The 25,090-nt window shown below is 37.8% G+C and overlaps 1 protein-coding gene across 1 annotated transcript in view; it reads left to right on the top strand.

The window, feature by feature from the left end:
• Positions 1–531: 531 nt before the first annotated feature.
• DNER (delta/notch like EGF repeat containing) overlaps positions 532–25,090 on the top strand; it is a 136,001-nt gene continuing 111,442 nt past the window's right edge. Inside the window, exon 1 of the mRNA XM_059822600.1 lies at positions 532–789. Within this exon, the coding sequence (XP_059678583.1) occupies positions 532–789 (258 nt within the window). The remainder of the gene's footprint in view (positions 790–25,090) is intronic.

Here is a 25,090-nt window from a genome sequence, read left to right as displayed (position 1 = left end):
GCGGACCAGGAATGCCGGGCGGACCAGGAATACCTGGCGGGCAGGTTATTAACGCGCTGTTCCCATTGCAAACCAGCGTGCTCGGTGCCCAGCGCCGCTCCCCGTGCCCGCACAGCCCGGTCCCGGTCCCGGTCCCGGTCCCACGCCCAGGGGCGATGGGGAGCATGCCCCGCAGCCCCGTCCGCTCCGACCGGAGCTCAGCCGTGGCTGTAGGGAGGCAGTAACGCCGGCCTTGCTGCCCTCCGGAACCTGCCCCGCCTGCCGCTGCGCGCCCAGCCCGGCTGCCCCGGCGCGCGGCTGCCCAGCGCCGGCCGCCGCCTCCCGCGCGGGGCCGGGGCGCGCTGCGGGCGCGCGGGCGGCTGCCCTCTACCGGGCGCGCGGCGGCCGGCTCCGCCCCGCCCAGTCCCCGCCCGCACGTTGCCCGGGGAACGGGGGTAGGGAGCAGCCAGGCAGCCGTAGCCTCCATCCCCTCCTTTCCTCCCTGCCGGTGCCCGCAGCGGAGCGGCACCCGCACCCGCACGCCCTGCTGCCATGCTCCGAGCCGCCCCGCTCCCTCTGCTACTGCTGCTCGCCCTGGCACAGCGCCGCGCCTGCCTTCCTGGGCCGGCCACCGCCGCGCCCCCCGGCCGGGACCCCTGCCTCAGCCAGCCCTGCCGCAACAACGGCACCTGCTCGCCGGTGCCGGCCCGGAGCCCCGCCGCGCCCCGCCGCCTCCAGCTGCTCCTGCCCCAGCCTCCGGCCGCCTACAGCTGTGCCTGCCCCGCGGGGGTCACCGGCACCTTCTGCCAGGTAAGGGGCGCGCCCCCCTCGGCCTCTCCCGGCGAGTCCTCGCCTCAGTGCCTCCCTCCCGCCCTGCGTCCTTGTGCCCGTCCCTGCCCTTGGGTGTCCCCGCTCGGGCTGCGGCTGGCTCCCTCCCGTCCGCGGTGCGCCTCACCCCACCCCGTCTGCGGGCGTCTCTGCCTCGCTCCACACCGAGCCATGCCGGTGCCTGTTTGCCGGCCCGTCCGCCCCGGGAGGAGCGCGGCGGCGGCGGCCGGTGCCCGTTCCGCTGGCGGGCGGCGTCCCCCGCAGCGCGCGGCCGCTCCCCCCCGCCGGCTCCTCGCGCGGCAGCCGTTGGTGCCGTTAACGGCCGCCGCGGGCACCCAGGGCTGAGGGCGGCCTCGGCTCTCCCCGGGGCTTTCCGAGGGGCCGGCAGCGCTTCACGCCGGTGGATGCCTAAAGCGGGTGCCGGTACCGCGGGCGCCGGGCTTGGAGCCGTGCCTTGGGCTGGCTCCCGACCCCAGGGGAGAGCCGTTACCTCCGGGCGTGAAACGGATCGACGGCGTGTAAGGGGCTCGGTTAGAGGTGAACGAGGATGGGGCTGAGCTCAGCCACTGCCTTCCAGGTTAATCTCAGTACTTAGCCACCCTCCACCGTCCAGTTCTCGGAATTTATTTAGTATTGACTTATTTTAAGGTGAAAGGGATGGTCCTTGGAAGTGGATGCTGTATTGCATTGAACACTGATCGTTAAATCGTGTCTCCAGTGGTCATTTTCATAGATTAGGTGCGCTTGCTCCCACGTCTCAGGTGCTTCTTGGATTGATTTTAAATTCTGAAAGGTCAGAATGCTCGGAGTAGGGACTATGATTTAAAATATGGAGAAGGCAGTAACCGGTATCTTTCTAATGTGCTTGGTCATATTGGGATTTAATGTAATAATACAATCTAATTTAATTATTATCACGTGAAGGTTGTAAATTTCTTTTTCTCTGGCGTTAAGGATGAAAATCTTTGTTATCATGTTCAGAAATTCACAAAAACTTAGTCTCCCGTATTTTCAGATAAGGAGAAGCTGGCGCAGGGACAAAGAGGCTTGTTTCCTGCATATGTATATGATGCTATGGGTTACCTTCTGTGATAGCAGTGTACAAAAGGCTATATGGATTGGCTACCATTTCTTTGGATAATGCTCTATGTTTTAAGTGGATTTGACATAGAAGCAAATGAATTTCAGTAAATTCAGTCTGCTTTTTAGTTTGTTTTTTTTTTATTGTTCCTTGGTCAGGTAGTACCCGAACTATACTGTTGAATAGGTAAAAGGGATAATACATTTACTGAAGACTTAATGTGTAGGTAAGTATAAAAGTGATTGTAAAGTAGGAGCACTATGCACAGAGTTCTGTGCTTGCCTTGAAATGTCTCAGTTGATTCAGTGTAACAAGAAAAGTGAAAATATTTACACTAATGAGATTCTTTAAAATCAGAGAGATGGAAGTGGATTGAACAGATATCTCTTTGGCTAATTTTAGTTGTTGTCCTCTTAAGAGTTTACTGTGTTTCTGTCAGTGCACACTACAGAAAGCACTGTGTGTTTGCTTCTGCTTGTTGCTGTTAGACCTAAGTGTCTGAGATCCATGACTGAAAGATTAATGACCCTTTTAAAGACTTAGTAAAATGTAACGTTTGCCGGCATCATACCTCCTGTAAAGTGTTGTGCCTGGGGAACTGGATTTAATTGTTTTTCTAATAAAAGAGATAGGTAGTATTTTCATAGCACTTATGCTTTTTATTAACTAATAAGAGGAGGTTTACAGTGTCATACATTTTGTTTCTGTTTATAAAATACTGAGTAATGACCCTTGCAAAGGAAGCTGACAAACGAATGCTCGATCTAGCTTATTGTGTCAGCAGTTGAAGTATGGATGCCAGTTAGCTATGAAAAGTTAATATGATTTTGAAATGTAACTTTAATTAACTAGAGAGCAAGCAGGTTATTTAAAGGGGTAATATAAACACAGTAAATCCATAGTTGGGGTTTTGCTCACTTTATTGAAATAGAAAATAAATAAATATTGTACAAATGCATTAATTCTTGTGTTGCTCTGTTGTACAGATGCCTAACAGCTTAAACTTCTACAAAGAAAGGTAAAAACAATCATGTTTTCCAATTCAATGATAATAAGTAACTGTAAGGATTTTAAAATAACTATAAGATTTTTTTCCTCATATCTCTTAAGGATTATGAGAAAACTATGGACTAAATCAGGGGATCATTGGGATATATCTAGACAGGGGGGTTTCAACTTACTGCTGAGGTTGTTATTGAGCAGTTGGACTTGCAGAAGGGAATACCAAGAGGCAAAAAACGGACAGGAATTATTATGCTTAAATACCCAGATCATGGAGGGTAAATTTGCATTTTTGGAATTTGTGATGGAGCTGGAAATTTTTTGGGAACTCCAATTCCCTAAAAATATAGATTTACTTTCATGTTACTTCTTGTAATTAAGGCAACATTTCGCCAATTCTGCTCAGATGCATTGAGATGTAGAATGAAGGAAAAATGTAGAATAATGTGGAAGGATTGCTAACAGTCAAAGTTGGAGATTGCCCACAAATTTTGTTACTGAAGTTTTTACTCTAACTGGTTTTGATGCACTTGATGATGCTGGTGCTAGTGTGGGAAAGGTGGTAAAGAATAAAACTGACATCACATACACATGAGATACTACTAAAAGCCCAGAGCTTTCCTATCACCAAGTGAAGTATTTAACTTGGACATAAGCCAATTCCACGATCTTATGTTATAATTGCTTTAGTAACTCATTATTTATTTAACAACAGAAATTACAGGTCCTCTTAGTATATCCATCCTATGAATTATGCATCTGTATATATCCCACATTACTTATGGTTTGAATATACTTTGTTTTGCAAACTTCAGGTTTGTTTTGTCATGGATTGTTTGGTTTCACATTGTGCGACATTGCTCTAATTTAACTCAATTTCTTTTCATGGTTGTGAATGTTTTCCCACTTCTGTTTACCATATTTCTAGCCTGTGTAAAGAAGAAATAGTATTAATGTGTTGAGGTATCTTAAACCTTAGTCTGAGCAAAGAAATCGTATGTATTCTCAAGTAAATTGTACAAAAATTCAATTCAACTGCCTTTCTGCAGGAATTCGAAATTGGACAACTCTCAGCTTTACACTGAGAAAACTTGATGAAATAAATTGAAATGAACTGAGTGACAGATATTAAAGTTCCCTAAACTTTATATTCCCTAATTTTTTACTTATGTTTTTACTTTGAAAGGCAAACTTTAACCTTTATTTCTAACAACTAGTCTAATGACTACTCTGTTATTTCTAATGACACGTATAATCAATATAATTGTTTTTATTGATCATAGAAGTTTTATGTAAAAATTGGTTGTGTTAGTGCCTTATGAAATAATTTTAGAGATATAAGGTACTAAATAGGAAATGAAAAATTTCATGATAGACTTGGTTATTTGCTTAAAAATACAGAATCTGAACTTAGTTGATTGCATCAAATTGCATGATGTTTATTTGGTTCCATGCTAGTGCTAATTTCATTAAAAGACTGTAATGTGAAGAAACATACATTTATTAATGTATTTTTAAATACTGTCATAAATGCTTCATTTGTTTTAGTTGCTTCTCTTGTTTTTGTGTTTTGGGTTTTGTTTTTTTTTTTTTCCATCTCTCCTTTGGTTGATAGTTTTCTCTCATTCTTTTACTTTGGTGCTTTTTAATATGCTTTCAGTAATTTCATAGATTTTGTCAGTCATCAAAACTAGAAAACAAGTAGTGTCCAAGCATACTGAACCAGCATTCTGACTTTGCAGCGGTTCTCTTCTAAATAGTCTGATTAGTGATGACTGGATGTTCCACTTCTGAGAGTGAAGTGGTAGCCACTGATGTAATAGCATTTTTGAGTTAGTATTGAAATTATTATTTTAGTAGCAAAATGATCTCTTTGGTCTTGGGGAGGATTTGTTGTGTTCACTCTAATGGCTACCTTTCCACACCTATAGCGGAAAATATTTTTTAAATGCAATTGTGGACAGCTTATTTAAAATGGAATTTTAGAAAGGTGTACTCTGACTTTAAAAAAGTCAAGGAAGGAACTGATATTATAAAAACCAATACAGATGGCTAGTAGTTTATCTTTTAAATTTTGTTCTTAGAATGATTTCCCCCCCCCCCCTCCCCTCCTGAATTTCTGCCCGACTATTTTTTTTCCTCCATTCTCCTCTTTTTTTGTACTTTTGAATGCCAGGTGAATTTATTCTTCTCTTTGATCATGGTATTTGGACATTTGTAGACTGTAATGCAGTGATTCAGTTTTTTGTTCTGTGCCCCCTGCTTTTATTTTTTATCCTGTGTTAGTTTTTTTGTTTCTTGTTCTTTGAATTTTTTTCTGTTCTCAACAGATTTCTGATAATGTGCTGTTTAATGCTGAATGCAGAAATCCAGGGTTAGCAAACTGCTACACAAAGAAGGATTATTGTTTCTTGACTCAATGGTCTAATACTTCAGAGTAAGTGGTACAAAATTTCATTGGCCAGGTTATTTCAGGTTGCACTGGACAGTGTTGTATAAAAGGACATCCTTTAATCTAACTGCTAAATCACCTTCATATGAGTATCCTGATTAATTCTTCACATGATCCTGTTTTCTATTAAGTGCTGATGTCCCTTCTGAAAGGTCTCTAAATAATCCTTGAATTCACAATGAGTTCTCTAGCATATTTAAAATGCTATTTTTCCATTCTGTACTCATTAATGAAGGGTATATACTTAGAATATGTGGTTATTGTGATGCAAGTGTTTTGCTCTTTTACTTTAATAAAAGTAAATTGTATAATTAGCAGATGCCCTGGAATTTTCTTGTTTTATTTGGATGTAGTTTAGCTTGAGTTCTGAGATACCATGTCATTTCCTGCTGACTAACTTGCTAACTCTTGCAGTGCTTTAAAGTTGCAGGATTTAAATATTTGCATTGATGCATACACTGTGTGTAAGAAGAGGCTGCGAGAGCTTGGTTTGTTTTTCTTGGAGAAGAGGCGGCTAAGGGGGAACTAAGTGCCATCCTCAACTACCTAATGGGTGGTCATAGAGAAGATGGAGCAGGACTTTTCTCAGATGTGGTCAGTGAAAGGATGAGAGGTGACACACGTGTTATAGTAGGGGAAGTTCCAGTTACATCTAAGGAAAAAATTCCTCACCATGATGGTGGTCAAACACTGGAACAGGCACTTAGAACAGTTGTGGGATCTCCATCCTTGGAGATTCGGGGCTTGAGTGATTAAGACCCCAAGCACCTTGGCCTAGCATTAGCCTTGGCCCGAGCAGGGGTTGGACCAGTGAACTCCCTAAGGTCCCTTCCAGCCTAAACCATTCTATGATTCTGTTCTGTGATTCTGTATATACACATACCTGTATATATTTTCTTTTTGCCCTAGATTTTGCATTTGGCTATTGCTCTTGTCCTGTTCCTGCCTCCTCTTCGCTGGATATTCTGCTAAATTATTTCCATGTTATTATTGTATATGTTTTACATCAAGCCTAAACTGTACCTGGAAGCTGACAAACTCACGCGCAGTGCAAGCAGGAGTTCTAAGATGGCAATATTTCCATTAGATAAGATATCTGAAAAATCTTTAGTATTAATTTCAAGCCACTTTGTTTACAGCACCTTTAGTCACAAATTAGTATACTCGCATTTCACAGTCATTGTTGAGGTTTTTTTCTTCAAGTAACAATTGTATGTCCCACAGGACTGATGGGTATTATGTGTTTTCTGTGAGTTTTTGTGATCTGTAAAAGTGAAGTGTTTTTCAGGTACCCCATGAACTTTGATCTCCCTTGTTGCAGTGGAACTGACGAAGTTCTGCAGTGTGGCGATGTGAGGTATCAAATACGGGGAATGTTAGCACAGAATAAATGAATGTGAAAAATAGTTTCTCTACCCAATTTATTTTAGCTATTATAACATCTGTTTTCTCTAAGTGTAGTAGAAATATATTTTCAGTCAGAAATTTAAGCTTTTCAAATTAGCATCTTGCCTTGAAGCATATTATGTGAAAATTCGTGGGCGAGAGAACTATAATTCGACAATTTCCAAAGCAGTCAAGAATTGTGCTGTGATTTTTGTCATGGGATCTAAACAACTTATTCTAAATTTCTGTAGAAGAAAACTGGAATAATGTAATAACCCAAACTTTCTCAGTTGTCTAAGTGGCTATTATTTGGGTATCATCTGCACACTGGTCCTTGTGAATCTTCGTGTTCTCTCTTTCAATGTCTTGAAACACTGCCTTTAAATCTGCTCAAAATAGTTCTTTTTAAATGCTACTCAGGTCATTACACAGTGCAAATTATTTGGTTCTGAAAAATTACATCATGTAAGTGAAAGTTTTAAGTGTTGGTTTTACTTATATTTTATGATTAAAGATTGCAGAGAGACAGATCAGGTGTAAAGCAACTGAATAATAGTAGAAGATACGCTATACTAAGAAGCTTCAGCTTTTTCATATGTTGTATTTCATTGCAGTTTATGTTCTTTGATCTGAGAGAATTACTTTGCAATGATATCTGTTTAAAAACTAGCATTGTTTTACTTTCCTTTGAAATACCTAACTTGATGTTGTCATCTGTATACAAATAGCTCTGGAAATCCTCTTTAGTGGAGCAGGTTCCCAATGTACTAGGAGAATACCTTATCTTGAATACAAGATAAGAAAAAACAGAATATGGACGGGAGAACAAATAAACAAGAATATTGCTTAAAATACTGGAATTATATAACTTGGTTCAGTATTACAGAAGGTAGAAATGCTCCCCTGTTTTTGAGGGCTCTGACAGAATCTTCTACATACTGCCTTTCTGAGAAGTACTTGCCTGACATCAATAATTTCAGAGGTGGCATTTAGCAGGATTTCAGCTTGATCACGGGATCATGAGACCAGAAATATTAGATGATGATGTAAGAAATTCCATTTTAATAGGCAGACATGAGTCTGCTGAAAATTGTGTCCACTTAACCCTAAACATAGGTTGGTGTTTTTTTTGGTTTTGGGGTTTTATTTTGGTACTTGTTCTCATAGCTCACTCTGTTCTTGTTAAATATCAAGTCCCTCATTTATTCCTAATAACTCTTTGGCTGTGATACGTTTGTGTTCCAAAGAATCCCACAGATTAAGTGCATGGGAAACATAACTTTATTAGTTTTTATTTTCTGTCTTTCAATTTAATTGAATTTCCCTGTTGTATTTTTTTCCCTTTTAAAAGTGAGTTATTCTACTCTTCCCTCCCTGTGCATGTAGTGAATATTGTTTTTCTTTTCTGCAATGTCCTGTCTGAGCTGAATAGATTGAGCTAATAACAATATTCCTGTTCGTTGCTGGTTAATCTAAATATAGTCTCTTTCGTACATGCTAAATTCCATTTTTTATGTATGCTGAGAGGTTACCTGTTCTTTTGACTACTGCATTAGCAGGAAGGCTTCAATAATATCCGCACTTTTATTTTTTTTAACTTTTGGTTTATATGGGTCAACAGCTCAGGAACCTACCTAGAGGTGTCTGGTTGTGGTGCAGTGATCCCAAAATGAAAGCATCCATATTTAAAGTGCATCCACGTCAATTGAAAACACCGTGTTTGGCAAGAGTAGGGTTAATTTCATTAAAAATTTATTTGTGGCATTTAGGTAAAAATCTGAAGGTAAAAGCAGTTTAGTATGTGTATTTGACATTGTAGAGCATCATTTATTAAGTCTTTAATTAGTTCTCTGTTTTTAAGCAAAAAAAAAATAGTTTCGTTCAACTTTTTGTTTCAGTATGGTTTTGTCAATTTATATTTTACAGAAATAATGCCAACACTGAAATGTCCTCTGGAGAGAAACTTGTCACTCATCAATATGAGCTACATAAAACATAAATTGTAATTGTATTACTAGGAAAAGATCTTAAACTGTAACACAGTTGTTACAGTTTTCCAACAGTTTTGTAACAGTGGAAATACACATCAAGATATACATTGAGAAAAGTAATGTTTGCTTGATAAGAAAACTCTTTAATTTGTTCTGTTGGTTAAGTTTACACTTCTCTTACAAAGAAGCGCTCTCGCATTCAAGAGCTGATTTGTGCCACGTGTGCCACATGTAACCTGTTTGAGTTCAGCCATCCATATCGCTGCCCTGTATTGTTTTTCAAGTTTGCCTTGGTTTGTTTTACAGTTATACAGGCTGTAGTAAGTGTAACAATTATGCTGTATTATTTAGTATTATATTCTGCTGTATACCTGAAAAAATAGCTGTAAACTCTGTAGAGAAAGGTCAGAAAGTGATACATTGTGACTAGGAATGGGACTATCAGGGCTTGGTGGTTGGCATTCTCACTTCCTTGCTGAGTCATGCTGGGCAGAACTCTTACCACCTTCTTACTCAGATTTCTCCCCTATAAATGCAGATAATTCTGGGCGTTCAAAAGGTTAATTTATGAATGTGTATGAAGGCTTTCAGAATGTTGAGTGAAAAGCACTTTATAAGGAAGCATCATATCGAAATGCCACATTGTGAATTACATATCAGTGACCTATCAGAATATATTAAAATTGTAAGGAAAAAACCCTTCTTATTAAAAAAAAAACCCCAACCATTTAGACTACTTCTTTGTCTGGCAAATATTCAGGCTAGCAGTCTACAGATTAATTTAGTTTCCTGATGTTCTTTCCCACTGGAAGCAGGGGCAATAGATCAATGATCAGTATTTCAAGGACTTCTGTAGCAAAGGCATTTGTGAACAAGGTGCTTTTGAATAAGGTAAGAACGGGATTCAATTTGACTGTGAAAGTAGGGTTGTTATACTGAGATAAGGTCACTGAATGTTAATGATTTTGGGACCTTTGTTGTACTTCATGTATTAGTTACAACAGCAACCCTACTGTCAGTTTGGGAAGACTTTTGGCTATCTTCAGGAACAGTAGCTGTAAAATGAGTAACAAGATATAATTCCTTTTATTTACAACAAGCCTCATTTTCAGTCTAGGTTGCCCTTATGTGGTCCTTTGTACTGGACATAATAAAGCTGAAGCTTGTTGTTGACAAATGCACAAGAGAAGGAATAATTTCTGCTAACCAGGCATATTCTAAATAAACTGTGATTATTTGGAAGACCCATATGTTCTGGTGGTGGCATGTTGAATAATCCTTAGTGAGCCTGAGTGCTCAAAATGCAAATAATTCAAAGAAAGATGTGCAGATAATGTCACAAGAGAACAGAAGCTGTTTTAGAATGCTGTTCCTTTCTATGAATGCATAGTACTTAATCCCCTGAAATCAAGTTCAGGTAACTTTACTTACAAGATAGAGAGTGTAGAAGTAGGTATGAGCCAGAAAAAGGGCAGCAGAAGTGATTAGTAGATGTGGAAAGCTTTGAATAACCTGAGAGAAATAACTTGTTCACTTTTATACAGAGACAAACAAGAAAAGTCTGAATAAAAGATAATCTTGTGACAAGGACAATGCTTTAAAAAAACAACAGGAATGAGACAGTTAAATTCTTCTGGGCATCAGCTAGTCATCAACTAATGTGGCTAAGGAAAATATATGGACAATTTTCTGTAATTTTCCAGACCTGGTACGTTACTGTGTTCTCCCTTTGAAGTATTTGGTAGTGATGTTTGTCAATAAGGACAGTAACTGTCACCATGAACTATATGGCAAGTCTTATTTTTCTTATTCAGCCCTAATGATTTGTGCTTTAAATTCAGCAAATCTGTAAAAATTCATGCAAATTTTATTTGTATTTTTGTTTTAAACGTTTTAACAGAAGTATGGTTTCTTCTGCTGAAGAAATTAGGCAAATTGTTAAATACCTTTTATCAAAATCAAATTAATGAATGAATCTCAGTAATGGCAAACTAAAATATATGGCTTAGGTTTCATAGAGACTTAGCAGTCTATAAATAACTTGTGATTGTCTATATACCTGTACTTCTATTACAATCTAACTTTCAGGCAAATATAACTGAACATTATTAAACAGAATGAGGTAAAGATGGCCGCGTAGAAGTCTAATTTATGAACTAAGTGTTGAGAGTCCTAATTCTGCTGTCTGGTTGCAAGAGAGTTGTTTTCTGGCATTTATTGTCACTATGGAACACCAAGGTTGTGTTCTTGCATTGCAGGGACCTGAGAAACTTTCTCAGTTGAGTATGCCTGTGAATTTCAGTTAGTTGAGTTACGTGAGGTTTACTGACATAGGTAGGGTCTGTAAGACCAGATACTTGATTAATTCTTTTTAAGGCTACAGTACACTGTGTGATGATGGCATATGTGACAACTGAAGAAAATGGTGTTGAGTCCCCAGGGAAATTAACATGTTTAATTGAAGGAAGGACAAATTGACTTAATTTACGTAATGGTAATAGGACTCTAATGTTAAAATTTGGCTATTGCCTCTTAAAAGTAATGGAAAGGTACTGGGTTGATGTTACAGAAATTCTTGGTAATCTTTCTGAGGCTGTGTGGGGGATCTGGCTTGTATAGAGCATGCTGAAAATGTAGAGCATCTTCTTTAAAGAGCTGCTTGAGACTCCACTATGACATCTCTTAAAGGGGAAGTAAACTCATAGTAATTTCTTTCTCTATAAAAATAATAAATGTAAGTTTAGAACTAGTTATTTCAGTAACCATTTGAGCTTGGGTTTCTTGGTGCACCTGAAATGTAGCAAAGAAATTCGCCAAGGTAAATGAATGCAGGAGCAAGGTCAGCTGTGCCACTTGCTTCCAAAACACCTTTCTCCACAATTAAACAGCTTCCCTTGCAACACCAAATTTTAACTGTTTCTGCATATGAGTGAGAAAGGATGAATTAATAGTTACAGTGATTCTGCCTTTTCACAAAGGCCTGTTTAAGAACAGCATGACAGATTTATCAGTTTACAGGTATGCCCTCTGATTGTCAAGCTCTGCTAGCAGTAGCATGTAGCAAACCGGGGTAAGGCCCAAAACCTCACTATATTTGATTTAGGAATATGGATGATTTTCTGTTAGCATTACATATTAGTGAGTGAGTGATTTAACCACACTTTATGTTTATACGAGATAATCAGTTGAAGGATACTCTGGAATGACAGCTGTGCTAGCAAACCTTATTGTGTAACTGACATACAGCAAACACAAGTGCAGCATCGTAGTTGATTTCTGCATGATGTATATGCTTTTCACTTTGTAATCAGTACTGCGGCAGCTTCCAACTTGGGGTTTCTAGTTCTGAGGATGACATTTTTCTTTTTGAAATACACTTATATCCAGTTCTAATCTGTATTCTCAGATTTTCTAAGCTCCTTCCCTAGGGTGTGAAAGTAGACCCCACTTGGAGGTGGGCCCTTTACTGTAAGCAGCTGTTGAGCCCTGAGAGCTGCTGGCTGGTAGAAGCTCTTCCAAGCTCCTCGACACTAAGCAGGGCAGTTCTGTGAAGCTGAGAAGTCTTGAAAGCTTCAAGTTATCCTGGCGGTCTTATGGCTTTTAAATTATCTTTTGTGACTTTGAGAGCAGGGCTGCAGCTCAGGTGCTGCATTCCCAGATCTTCAAGCAGAGCATTAGTGCTGCAATAGGGAGGGTAGCATCACCAGAAAGCTTCCATCAGAAACATACCTGTGATTTGGCCTCCTCAGATCAGAGGTGCTAGCGCACCTTTATAGCCAATGAACTGGCTTTTTCTGATAAATGCTATGTTCAGTCAGAAGTTCCTACCAACTGTAAGAAGTGTGGTACAGTGGTGTCTAGTGGCAAAGTTCCCTCGTATTTAATTGTGTATTGATTTAGATGTTAACATTGCCATTATCTAATCTAATTTTGGAGATAATTGTAAAACTTTAGAGTATCAGTTGTTAATCTGCACAGTTTATTATTCCTTTGTCTTTTTAAAATAACACAGATGAGGTTCTCTGTTTTTCAAGGGAATTGTAAAGGTTTTAGGTTGATTTTGGAAAACTTTACTATATAGATGTATAAAAGCAAGATTGCAAAGATCTGCATGTAAATTTATTAACTATGTTGTTATGTTCATGCTATTAATGCTATTAGAGTTAATGCTACACTAAATAAAGTTGGATTGAGATGGTTTATGTATGTTAACTGTGTAGTACAACTATGTAAGTATGTGCACATAGGTAGGTGTCTTAAAGTAGCTGATGCTGTGCAAGCTCATCTCCTGTTTTATCCTGTAGTAATTTGCTTATGTGCCTTTTGGAAATAAACATCAGTGGAACTAATTCATAAGACCTAAAACTGCTGCCAGTCGGAAGTGGGATGAACAACAAGTCATCTTTTTAACAGAGCTGAGATGATGTAGTTTTTTTGTATTTCTGACATTAGAATCTGTGGTTTACTTCATTTAATAAAATATTTAGTTACTTTTTCCATACCCTATCTATATCCAAAGCATCTTCCTTTTTCATTGCACCAAATTATTTTTGTCCTATAAATCGCAAACTACCTTAATAATCCAGTTGGTTTTCAGTTACAGACCTTCACTGGCCTCTTTCTCTTTTTTTTGGTCTCCCTAGTGTATTAACAAAAAATGTCCCATGGGGAAGTTGCTGATGAAGCTTGTATCCCTTATTTTAGGAGAATTTATTTTCTTTCTAAAGACAATAGTGTCAAACCCAGAGGAAACAAAAGTTGATGTAGGGATGTTTCAGTGCAGAAACTGATTTGGTTGCAGTCATTGAATTGTGGGATGAGTTGAATAGTAAGTCATTCGTGGTCCCTTTAAACCTCATGAAATAAGTGGGATGGAGTATAGAATATGATGCTGTGTGTTTGCATTTCTTTGCCTGTATTTCATGTCTTAAGTAGTGTCAGGAAAAAAGGACCAAAGTTAAACTTTATGGGTTGAATATTAAGCTTGTATAACAAATAAGCTGAAATAATTGCCATAGATATTCATACTAGAATGAGGAAATCGATACATTCAGGCTTAATCACAGAGCACTTGTGGCTGTGTTCTGGAATTTGGCAGTTATAGAAGCTTTGATTTAATGTACAAAATATGCTCTGAGCAAGGGTAGTGTGCATTGCTGTGTTTGCTAGTTTGGAAAGGAAGAACTGAACTGGGGTCCTAGTCTGTCATCCACATTTACAGCAGTGCTGCTCCCAAACCACCAAGCTGCCCTTGCCTTTGACCTTCACAGTGTTTGGAATAATTTTGAAGCTACTAGCTAGATGAGTAAATAGACACAATGAGAGACCATTAGAAGGCAATCTATTTGAAATAATTTCTACATATGTTTTCCTTGTTTTCTTCTACCTTTATAAGAATAACATCTGTTCAGTTCCCAGTTTGTTCGATGCTTAGTCATCTGTTCAATGCCTAAGATTTTTTTCACTGTAGTTTCAGGAATGTAATTTCAGTAGCTTCTGTTGATGTCTTGTAACTCTGAGCTGCATAAATAAAGTTAACTTCTAAAAATAATTCTTATTTTGTTTTTAGACAAAAAGGATTCAGATGCTGAAAAAGCCTGATAGCTTCTCTTCTTGCTTGAATTGCATTTCAATGGTATTGTGGGATTTTCATTTCAGTACTGACAGTTCTTTAGGTATAAGTGAAATGATAGTTGGTTTGAATTTTCTATGTCTCAGCTAGGTGAATTCACATAACATATCTCAGAGAATTTGACTGTTGGCCTTTTCTTCAGCATCTGCCTGTATTCCAGGTCCCAATAATTGCAGTAATGATGCTGCATAGTGTTCCAGGTATCCTGCTCACTCTCATGGGCATGAAAGGAGTATGAATTTATGTATGCCTATTATATATCATGTACAATTGTTCAAGTGAATTCAGCAACCCAAATTATTTTTAGTCATCTGTGTAGATTTTTAAGTTTTACTTCCTCTTAAAACAGCATTGCTCTATAATACAGAAGCAGACATAGTTAGACATCTGCCATAGGTTTTCACAAGAATAGAAATAGTAAGAACTAATTTTTGTCATCAAGGTATGAATCAGAATACACAAGAAGCAGATAGTTTAGAGAAAAAATAGTTAAATTTAATTGCTGATGACTTTCCAAATATAATAATGATATTTTATTATCCTGTTCTTTTTTTTCTGTAGCAAATGTGATTTGCATTTCCATAGTGAATGCTGGAGAACTAACTAGAGTGATCCAGTTAGTCTTCATTTACTCCTTTTAGAAAAATTATGGACTTTCCATAGGTAAAATATTATTGCTCAGCAATAGTAATTACAGCAGTGACTTAACACTGTTAAAAATATTTTCCAGCTTTACAATTCTGAAGAATTTAGTAAAACTTGCTAACCACTTGACAAATTTAGTAGATTTCCCTACCTTTGACTAACTTCTTCAGCCTGTCCAATTTTAAATAATGCTGTTATTTCAGAATAGGTTTCAGATCTTTATCTTTTTCAGCTGTTTTTTCCACTTTGGCCAATAACTTATGTAGAAGTTGCATACCTTTTTGGTAAAGTGCATAGTTATTTGCATCAATTTGGAAGTGGTAGTGGATTGCATCTATTTTTATTCCAGATTAAATAAGATGATTCTTCTAGAAAAGAAGTTGTTTCTCTAAAATTCGTTTCTGTGAAATATGCTGGGGTTCAGTCTTTATCCTTCTTCACCGCCAATAACTTTTGGTTTTATTGATCAGAGTTTCTGAGGACTAAGGCCTTTAATGAGTTCTTCCAGATGTGGTTGCAGCTTGGCAGTTGTTCTATTGTCTCTGTTTTCTTCTGGAAAACTGCTTCTGGAGCAAGTAGATGGCTCCTATCACCAAGTTAGCTGAGGAGAATGGCTCATACAGGAGACTGTTAATTGTACCTGCAATTCTTATGAAGCACAGAGGCACCATTGTGAAGAAGTTTGTTTTCAATATTTTACTGCTAAAATAAAAATGCTTTGTGGAAAATCAGATGACAGAAGTACTGTGCATTTCATACTAGTGTCACAATTCAGCTTCTTGCTCTTTTTTTAACTAACTAGACCATATAGCAACTTCCTTCTCTTTCTATACTTGAGATAACTCAGTGCACCTTGGTAGGATAAGTAAAATCTGAGGTTCAATTTTTGTGTCATTTTTGGAATAGATTTTGAATAATTGTTGTAGCTGTGTAACAGTAACTTCTTCCTAGCAACTTTTAAAAATAATTATTTACAATGATACATTTGAGCTTAACAATTGTACTAGACTCCCATCATTAATGTGTATATATAAATACACTAAAAATGGTGAGCCATCTGTGGTTTAATTTTTTGACAGTGGGTAGTCGTGCTTCTGACATTCTTAAAGAAGGTTATTTCTCATTAACAATCAGTTAATGCCCAGATTGTCCAGGTACTCTGAAATGACTTGATTTCAGCAGTGCCACTCAGAGGCCTTGCTCTGAAACCTTGAGTCATTTGCTGTGCTGTATAGATGCGATAAGCACAGTTTGTCCTAGCTATCCTTGTCTTTTATGCTTGCTATAGGGTGAGTTCTATATCTGATTATATGTGAAGATAGAAGATTTGATATGACTCAAGATGAAAGAAGGAAGAAAGAAATAAGAGTCTGTTTTGCAGGCACATTTAAATTCATAATTAAAGACTGTTTCCATTGCTTTCAGCTTTCAGCTGATTGTGGATTGGATCAATAGTCTGCAATAGTGATCAATATCTGCAAGATCACATTATCAGTCAATTCATATAAAATAGTTCTGGCTACAAATAATTAATAGATGTGGGAAAAACCACCCTGCTTTTTCTTTCTTCCCTCCTGCCTGATCTGTTAACATTGTCTTTTTGATCTAAAGGTTTGGAAACTTCGTATTGGCAAGGCTTGGTTTATAATCTGCCCCTAGACAGTTTCTCAACATTTTCTTCAACATCAAAAGTTTCTGTATCTCTATAACGTTGGAAAAAAAAAAATATGTTCACACTTCTCTCTGCAAATCTCCCGATATTATGAGAAAAATGTAGGTCTTCAGACCACAAAATGGGCTCTGTAATTTTCATTTCAAATATAGTACAAACTTTCTTGTACAATCTAACAATATGGTGACCTTTTAGAGCTCATAGAGGTGCTCTTCAGAGCTGATAAGTACTGTAGTTTTTCCCCTGCTGATACTATTTTACTTTCATTATAGTCCATTTCAGATTTATTCCAGAAGTTTTTAGTGTCTGATCTAGTAATCTGGTGGATTTTAGTCCTTTATTTAGTTGTGGCAAGGTCTTAATTTAGTCCCCCTTTTACTTTTACTTTTCCCACTTTACCTTGTCACAGGATGTTATTCTAGTGAATTGTTTATCCAGTTTGTCTTAATTTTTGCGGAGTGGTTCTGTGTCCCTGGAAATGTTCCCTTGTGTAGACTATAAACTTCTGGAATGCTCAGTAATGGTTAAAACTCTTCTCATTATAATGAAACATTTCCCCTCATAGTAACAAGCACACCAAATGCACATTTCATTTTGTATTTTATTGGAGGTTTTTATTTGTGCATCTGTGACAACACAAAGGGTCTGCTTTCTTCTACAGGCTAGTTTGTTTAACTGCCCCCTTCTTTGTGTTTTGGGGGAAGGGAAGTGTGTAGAGAAGGGCTGAAACTGGAGTGGGACATCTTTGGACAAAATCTTTCTTCCACTAGTAGCTGCTTTCCATTATCTTTATTATTGGGGAAATAGCATACTCCACATGGAAGAAAACTCCAGGGTACTGATGAGGATCATGCGGAGTCACCTACATTTGTCTATGTAGAGATGAGCTTTATTTAGAATGGCTAATGCTGATCAGGAGCTAACAAAGCTCCTGACTCCCTGCCAGCTCCATGCACAATTACTCTGGTCCCTGGAGTGTGGTGCTGAGGCACTGCAGCTGACTGGTAATGTAGCATCATGCCAGAATTAACCCTGCTGAGCCAGCTCCAATGTTTTCCGCATCTGTAGTCTGCTTATTTTCCACCCTGAAAAATCTGCTAACAACTGGAAGTTGAATGTAGTCATCAAATTGTGCACATGAAATTCCTCTCGTACGAATGTGAACCAGTTCTAATTTTGTGTCCTAGGAGATTTCACAGAATGCTCTTTACTAATTACAGTAACCTACAAATGCAGAAATCTTTTTCTGCTCATTGTTCCCTGGCTGCCAGGTCAGCTCCCTATAAAGTTTAATGCACACCCAGCTTTCTCCCCGATGATGGCCTACAAATTACAAAAGGCAATATTTGAATGTCATCAAGTCACCTTTTCTGGACTTGGTTGAAGTCAAGAAATTTTTCTTGGCAGTTGGGTTTTGCAAATAGTAAATGGAATTTTTGGAAATAAGAATCCATATTTGTGTCAGTTTCTCCTTGCCCTGCCCATCATTGACTTCTGTAACTTGGTCTGCTACACAGAAGGAGCCTTCTCCAGGAGAATGTCCTTACAGATCATGTGTGCGTCATCTGAAAAGAAGTCAATCTTGGTGTGCGACTGCTCTACCAGCTTCGCTGTTGGTAGATCAGAGACACAGTGTTTATGGAAAAGGTAGATTTTGTGCAATTCTCCATTCCTCTGCAATTAAACTTATTGCAGGTATATGGATTGTTGAAGTGTTTTGGAACACGAATTTTGAATGACCTGTGGAAGCTATCATGTAGATTCACAAGGTGTAGTTTATAATGTGTTTATTAATTAACAAATCAGAAATGCCTCACAACTTTAAAAGAAAACATGCAAAATTTAGGAAGCAGAATATGTGTATGTAAGATGTAACTAATTAGACAAACAATTTTGTATAGGTATAATGGGTCTGCCTTGATAACAAAAGGTTTCGAACTTGATTTAATAGCTGTAGTAATAAAAAAATTATTCTTAATGCTTATCAGTCACTGAATGTCATCTCTTCTTTACAAAAACATAATTAAATACAATTCAGCACATTTTTAAAATCATGGTTTCATAATTGTAGAGTTTTGCAACTGATGTCTTGCTTTAGAATGTCTACACATCAATCACTGTCATGGCAATGTGTCTTGGACTACTTTGACAGGACCTCCTACTTCACCTTCTATGTCAGTTTGGTCCTTTGTCCAACTGGTAAGACCAGCAAAAGTAGATGGTAATATCAGTTTTGAGGCTGGTGCCTTGATAGACTTTCAGGTGTCTAGCTGGCAAAATTACCCTTACTTTTCAATAACTTTAAAGGTCTATGAGATTGTGCTAAAGTATTTCCTACTCATTAAAGGTGTTCGTCTCCTTAAAATTAACCTTAAAAAAATGAGGATGCATTCTGAATATTGGTAGCTAATTATTTACAAGTGCTTCTGTTTATATGGCTTCTAAAATTTAAATGATAGTATTAAATAAAACTGTTATTACATTACAGTGAAAAGCACTGAATGAAAAGCATTGTTCAGTTTATCTTGAATCATAATTAAACTCTGTTCCTCAGAAATTCAGAATCATCTTATTCCGGTAATAAACATACTATTTTATCAATTTTTTTCATTTTTCTCTGGATATGTAATTCTGAAAACCAAAGTACTACTTTTGCTGTTGGAAATAGATCCATGTGGTGATAAAAAGTGACAAAAACAATTGGATTTCTCCAAAGAAATCCTTCTGCACTGGACAAATAAATAATGGACACTGTATATTCTTGTCTTACACCAATTTTCTTTGGGGAAATTACTGGTACTGTCTCAACTGAATGGTTGAATGCTTAGTTGATTTTTTTTTTAGGAATGAAGTAAACTTTCTCAGTTGTAATTCATCATTTGGGAGAATTGCTTGTAAACACTCTGGTTATATAGCCGTCCATAAAATAACTGTTTTTTCAGTCTTAAAATATGCTTTTAAAAAAGCATTAAATTCATATTGATAGTCCAAAAGTATAAATGTGATGCCTTGTTTGTAGGTGTATTTTAAACCCTCTGATCAAAGGAATGTTGAAAAGTAAGTTTTACATGCTTTCTGTATTTCGGAAGGCAGGCTGCATGATTTCAAACTGCATGAGTCCAGCTGAGAATCATTGCTTTGTTTCAGTAGATTTTCCTGGGTTCTGAAAGAACGGAAACTAATTGGCACCTCTGGGCCTTAATTGTTTGAATCATCCATGCATTAACCCGTGCACATGCAAAGCAATTAAATGCTATCAGTGTGAAGTCTGTTTATGCAGCTTTGCTGTAAGATCCGGAGAAGAACCTAAAATAGTGAAGTCTATTAATAGAGAACCTATAATAGAAAGACTTAATAATGTGGAACAATTCTTTACGAAGAGGGATTCCCAAACTGCACACAGATGTTTTGGTATTGCCTAAGATGACCGCTAAATACTAATATTGAACAGGCTCCCATCACTTTTTGTTCAAAGTTTAGTTAGGCTGCGGTCCTCGATGCTCCTCAGGTATGGCAGGAGCGCCAGCCCTGCCGAAGCTCTCTGAAGTAAAACTGTTACCAGCCTGGTTAGGTTGGCAGCGGACCTTTAGTCGATTCAACAGCGAACTAATTTCCGTGGTTGAATCTGTCACCTATCAGCAACGAGGATCCACGACCAAAATCGCCGACAACGGCTGGGAAATGAACTCTTCCCATCCCCAGGCGAGGATTAGGGCGTTAAGAGCACCGTGCGTTCCGCACCTCCCGTGCCTGCCAGCGCCGGCCCGGCTGCCCCGTCCTGCTCCCCTTCTCCTGCAGCCCGGCAAGGCTGCGCGTTGCTAAGCGACCGGGGCTGAACTCCTCTAACCCTGGCCGCCCGCTGCGGCTGTGCACAGCCGCTGTCCCGGGGGAGCTGGAGAACCGGCGGGGATAAAAGGACCTCGCTGATCGTAATAATGCAATGATTGTCAAAAGGACTCAGTCTAGGAAATACTTTCATCAGTAGATACAAATTCTCATCATATTGGTTCAATGCCATCTGCGCGCTTTCTTTCCAGTCTCCCGAAATATCCTCACCGCGTTATTTGCATTTTACAGCTGTTTCAGATGTGCACAATTAGTAAAGCAAATTTAATGTGACCTCTTATGTTAAAATAAAATGGAAACAGGTTTATAAAATTGGGAAGTTTGGATTTAGACCTGAAGGTTTCCTAATTGTCAGTGGAGGAAACAAGTGTTTTCTGCCGTTTCTTTAACTGTAAAAACAGTGACAATAGGTCATTCTGATATTGCTGCGTGCAGGGAAAGGAAAAAACCCCAACCTATTTTCCTTTTACAAATGGGTGAATGATTGAGATTTCAAATGTTTAACCATTTAATCTTCAATCTGTTGGTTTCAGCAACGACAGAAGTTTTTGGCATATGCTTGATTCTGCACAGAGATAGTTTATTTCAATCTTCCATTCATCTGATGATCTCTTGCAGCGAAGAAAGGAAGGTGGCCTGAAAAAAGGAGAAAGAGAGAGGGAAGTTACCTTACATAAAAGGGCTTGCTTTACTTACTATGGTATTACTGCAATGGATGATAGCAGTCAAGTTAGATGTGGAAGAAATGTTAGTTTAAGAAGTTATATTGACAGCTAAAACTCAAACCATTGATTAATTTCTGCAACAGTAGCTTGCATGTGTCTCTGCATCTGTGTTCAAAAAGGGTAAAAACTGTTTACAACTTTATATTCAGACTTACCTTTATGAAATGAAATAAACAGTTTTGGAAAATGGACACTAGCGTCTGCTTTGGGCTAGAATGCTAGGTTAGCTGTCCAGCTTCATTGTTGCATTATCTGAATTCTGTGCTGCCACTAAGTGTGAGATATTTTTCTGGATTGCACAATTTCAGGTAATAGTGGCAGTTTCTGTTGAAAACCATCCACTATGCCAGATGCTAGTGTCCGTTATCAGGAAAATAAGTTTTCTAGCTTGCGCTTCTCTCATGAATGCTTAGTCTTGCCCATATGCAGGTATGTCGGTGAACTGGTTCATTGATGTTGTAATAAACCAAGCATGTGTTTCCTAGACACTTCTAAAAATATGAAATCTTTGAAGTTTTATCAAGTTGTAAGTAAAAATTCAGGGTTGCTTTTGGCCTGAAAGCTGCAGTGCTTAATGACTTGTGTGCTTGAAATTATGTTAAGTTTGTAAAATTGTCAGCAGCATATGCAGTGACACAATTTCTATTCCATTGCATTTCATGTGAGATAGGTTTATATGTAAGGACATGTAAATCTAAAGGCTTTACATCTATTGGGAAAAGGATTATGTTTTTAAAAGCACACAGGCTTTTTTTTTTCCTGAATTACAGGAAAGCTGATCTTTCCGATTTTGAAACCTAGTGTTAAGGTTTTTCTAGTTCTGAAATGTGCTCTTCTATCTTGATGTCTAATTAAGGATTTCAACCTTTGCTTAGTTGGCAAATTATAGCTTACTTTTTAACCGCTGCCAATAGTGTATGTAGTACTGCACTCAACATTATCTTTCTTAAATTGAAACGATTTATATCTTGCATCGCTTATAACATTAATTCTGTGGCCTGTTCTTGTTTGCCCATCTGACAGATATGTACTTTTTGGTCTCCCTACCTTGTGACTGGAGGGCTGAGCTGTAAATTTTTTTGAACTCTAGTCACAGAACATGGACGAGGCATTCTGAAGTGATATGAAACACAGTTCAGATGACGAAGTTATTCTTAATAATAAATAATATTACCAATTAAGAAATAATATAAAAATAGGGAATTGGGGTGGGGAGAGGGAAGGAGTTGTGTGACTTTTACTTATAGTTTCAAAATGTTATAGTTAAAGTGTATTATGATTGTCTCTCTTCTTTTGTGCCAGTGTGGTGGCACAGTATAGTTTCACTTCTGACATCTCTTACCTTGAATGATTTTTGAGATTTTGTTTGTTCCATGTCTAAGATGGTGTTTGGTGGTAATTCTACACTAGTGTCAGTTTGTTTCTGGATTTGCTTATCCACTTTAATAATACTTCTCAATCTTGCTCCATGTTATATAGCAAATAAAAAATGCTAAGAAACATTCCTTGCTTAGTATTATAGTAATGATGATACTTCTAATAATTCTAGAAATACATTATACATCTCTTTCTGCCCCCAGAAGTATTTAACTGTCCTTTTTGTAATACATGCCTCAATGTTACTGAGGTAGTAAAATTAACCTTTTTTTTTTTTCAGTTCTGGATGATTATCACCGTCTTGATAACTTCAGACTTTTAGTAATAATGTGTTGTTCTTCCATTTCTCTCTTTGCTTTCTGCTTTTTAATAGGTAGGCATAGGATTAAATTTTAACATTCTTTAATAGACGAGTTTGACAACCATGGAAGTTACTGAGATAGCAACAGATGTTTGTAATAACTTTTTAACAACACATTTACATGTGATTTGAGATCTTGCCAGTTACATTAGACCTGATTTTAATATCATATTTGCAATTAAAAATGGAAGTTTAATGAAGGTATGTTTGTAAGCTAGGGAACACTTTCTGCTGTGGTGTTTTGTCTTGGTTTAATTAAAAGTAAATGGTCCTACACATAAGATTCAGTAATGAATTCTCAATTATGGGTTATAATTTGAATAGAAGTGGAAAAGTCTGGCATTATGCATTATGGAGAAATTGAATCCAAATGTATGTCAATCATGGCTAGCCTGTACTCTGTTCAGTAAAATGTAAGTAGTTACCCTTAGTTATTTGTAGTTAAAGAAAAGAAAAAAAAAAAAACCTCCCTACTTTTTCATACCAATCTGCTTGAGAGGTCATTATTGAAAAAAACCTTTGTGCTGACCAAAATAGTGCCTTTTAGATGATTTTTGCTTCTTACAGAATATTTTAGTACCAGTGAGCATTGTTTCACATTGAAATCTGGATAATTTCAATGGCATACATTTTTTTCATACTCTTAAAAAAACAATGAACATTTACTTTGCATAAAATAACGGTACCTGGATAGACAAAGTTGTATGCTATAGTGAAAAGAGAAATAATTTTATAGTCAGGATGAAAATGAGAAAATTTAGATTCATTTTTTTTCCTTGATTTGACTGTGGATGGCATACGGATTTACATTTATGGGAGAATTAGAGTTTAAGTCTATTGGAGAATTCATAATAAATGATGTGTAACATGGTTTTTATAATTTTTTTGAAACTTTTGTGTTGGGCCTTTTATTTCTAGGAGAAACTGATGGGATGCTAATTTTAATAAAGGATTTAAAAAGGCAACCTTCTAAGTTGCTTTGTTTACTAGAAGACCTGTGCTTTACAAAGGGTGAAAACAAGTACATATAGAAAGATATTTCTCAAACATTTTTATTCTGTAAGTCATACTCTCCCAACAAGAAACTAAAACCACTTTCACCCAGTGATTTTTATGTTGCTGTTACTGTTTTCTGCACATAGCTCCACAACTGCTAAAACAACTTTTAAAATCAAATAGTTTTCTTACTGTTCTTCTATGCAACCTTTTTTTTTGGGCAGGAGCATTAAATAGTGTCCTGATCCCAACTCAAGCAAGTGACACTGAAAAGACTTCTTGGGTTTAACGGATAAACCCTATAAAACACCAAACTTACAAATAATGTGCTAATATTGGGCTGCTGAAAATTTAATTTATAAAATCAATCTAATAAGCATTGTGGTGATTAACAATGTTGAATGCTTGGATAGGAGTCCAACATAGTATTGAGATTGCAGAAGGTAATGTGGACAGGACTGAAGAAGTTGCCAGAAATAATTTATAAGAAAAATCTTCAGATGAAATTGTTTTCCAAAATCTTGTTATATGCTGTCATAACAAATTCATTTCCATTTTTATTGTTTCACAAGGTATATGCACATTTTAATTTTTTAGAAATTGAATAAAGTAGTGTCTTGTAATGTAGCATATTTTCTGAAAAACTAAGCTCTACCAGAGAGGAAAAGTTAACGAGAAGTTTCTGAAGCTGGTAAGCTCATGAACGGAGACTGTGAAATGCAGTGTTGTCTTGCTCTTGCTCACAGAGCGTGCAGATTCTATTAGGAAAAGTGTGTCTTCAGTTACCCCTTCTATCAGACTATCAGGATTTGATTTCTCCTACATGTATGGGTTCATCTATCTGGATCAACTAATTAACTGAATGGTCTAATAATGGAAAACCAAGCCCTCAAGGCAATATTCACCAACCTTGGCTAATGTTGGCTAGAGTTGTGGTTGTTACCACATATTAGTTGAAAAGTAGTAAAAGAAGGGGTTATTTTGTGAACTTTCATCCCTCAAAAAGGGGAAATACAAGTTTTTTATATAAAAGAACTAAATGTGACAGCAAAACTTTGGGCAGTTTTTTTCCCAACATGCATTAATATTCATCTCTATCTTTGTCTCTTTCTGTCAG

The sequence above is a fragment of the Gavia stellata genome, chromosome 11 (genome assembly GCF_030936135.1).
Source record: "Gavia stellata isolate bGavSte3 chromosome 11, bGavSte3.hap2, whole genome shotgun sequence".
NCBI classification, from domain to species: Eukaryota; Metazoa; Chordata; class Aves; order Gaviiformes; family Gaviidae; genus Gavia; species Gavia stellata.
This window is presented reverse-complemented; position numbering and strand designations above follow the sequence as displayed.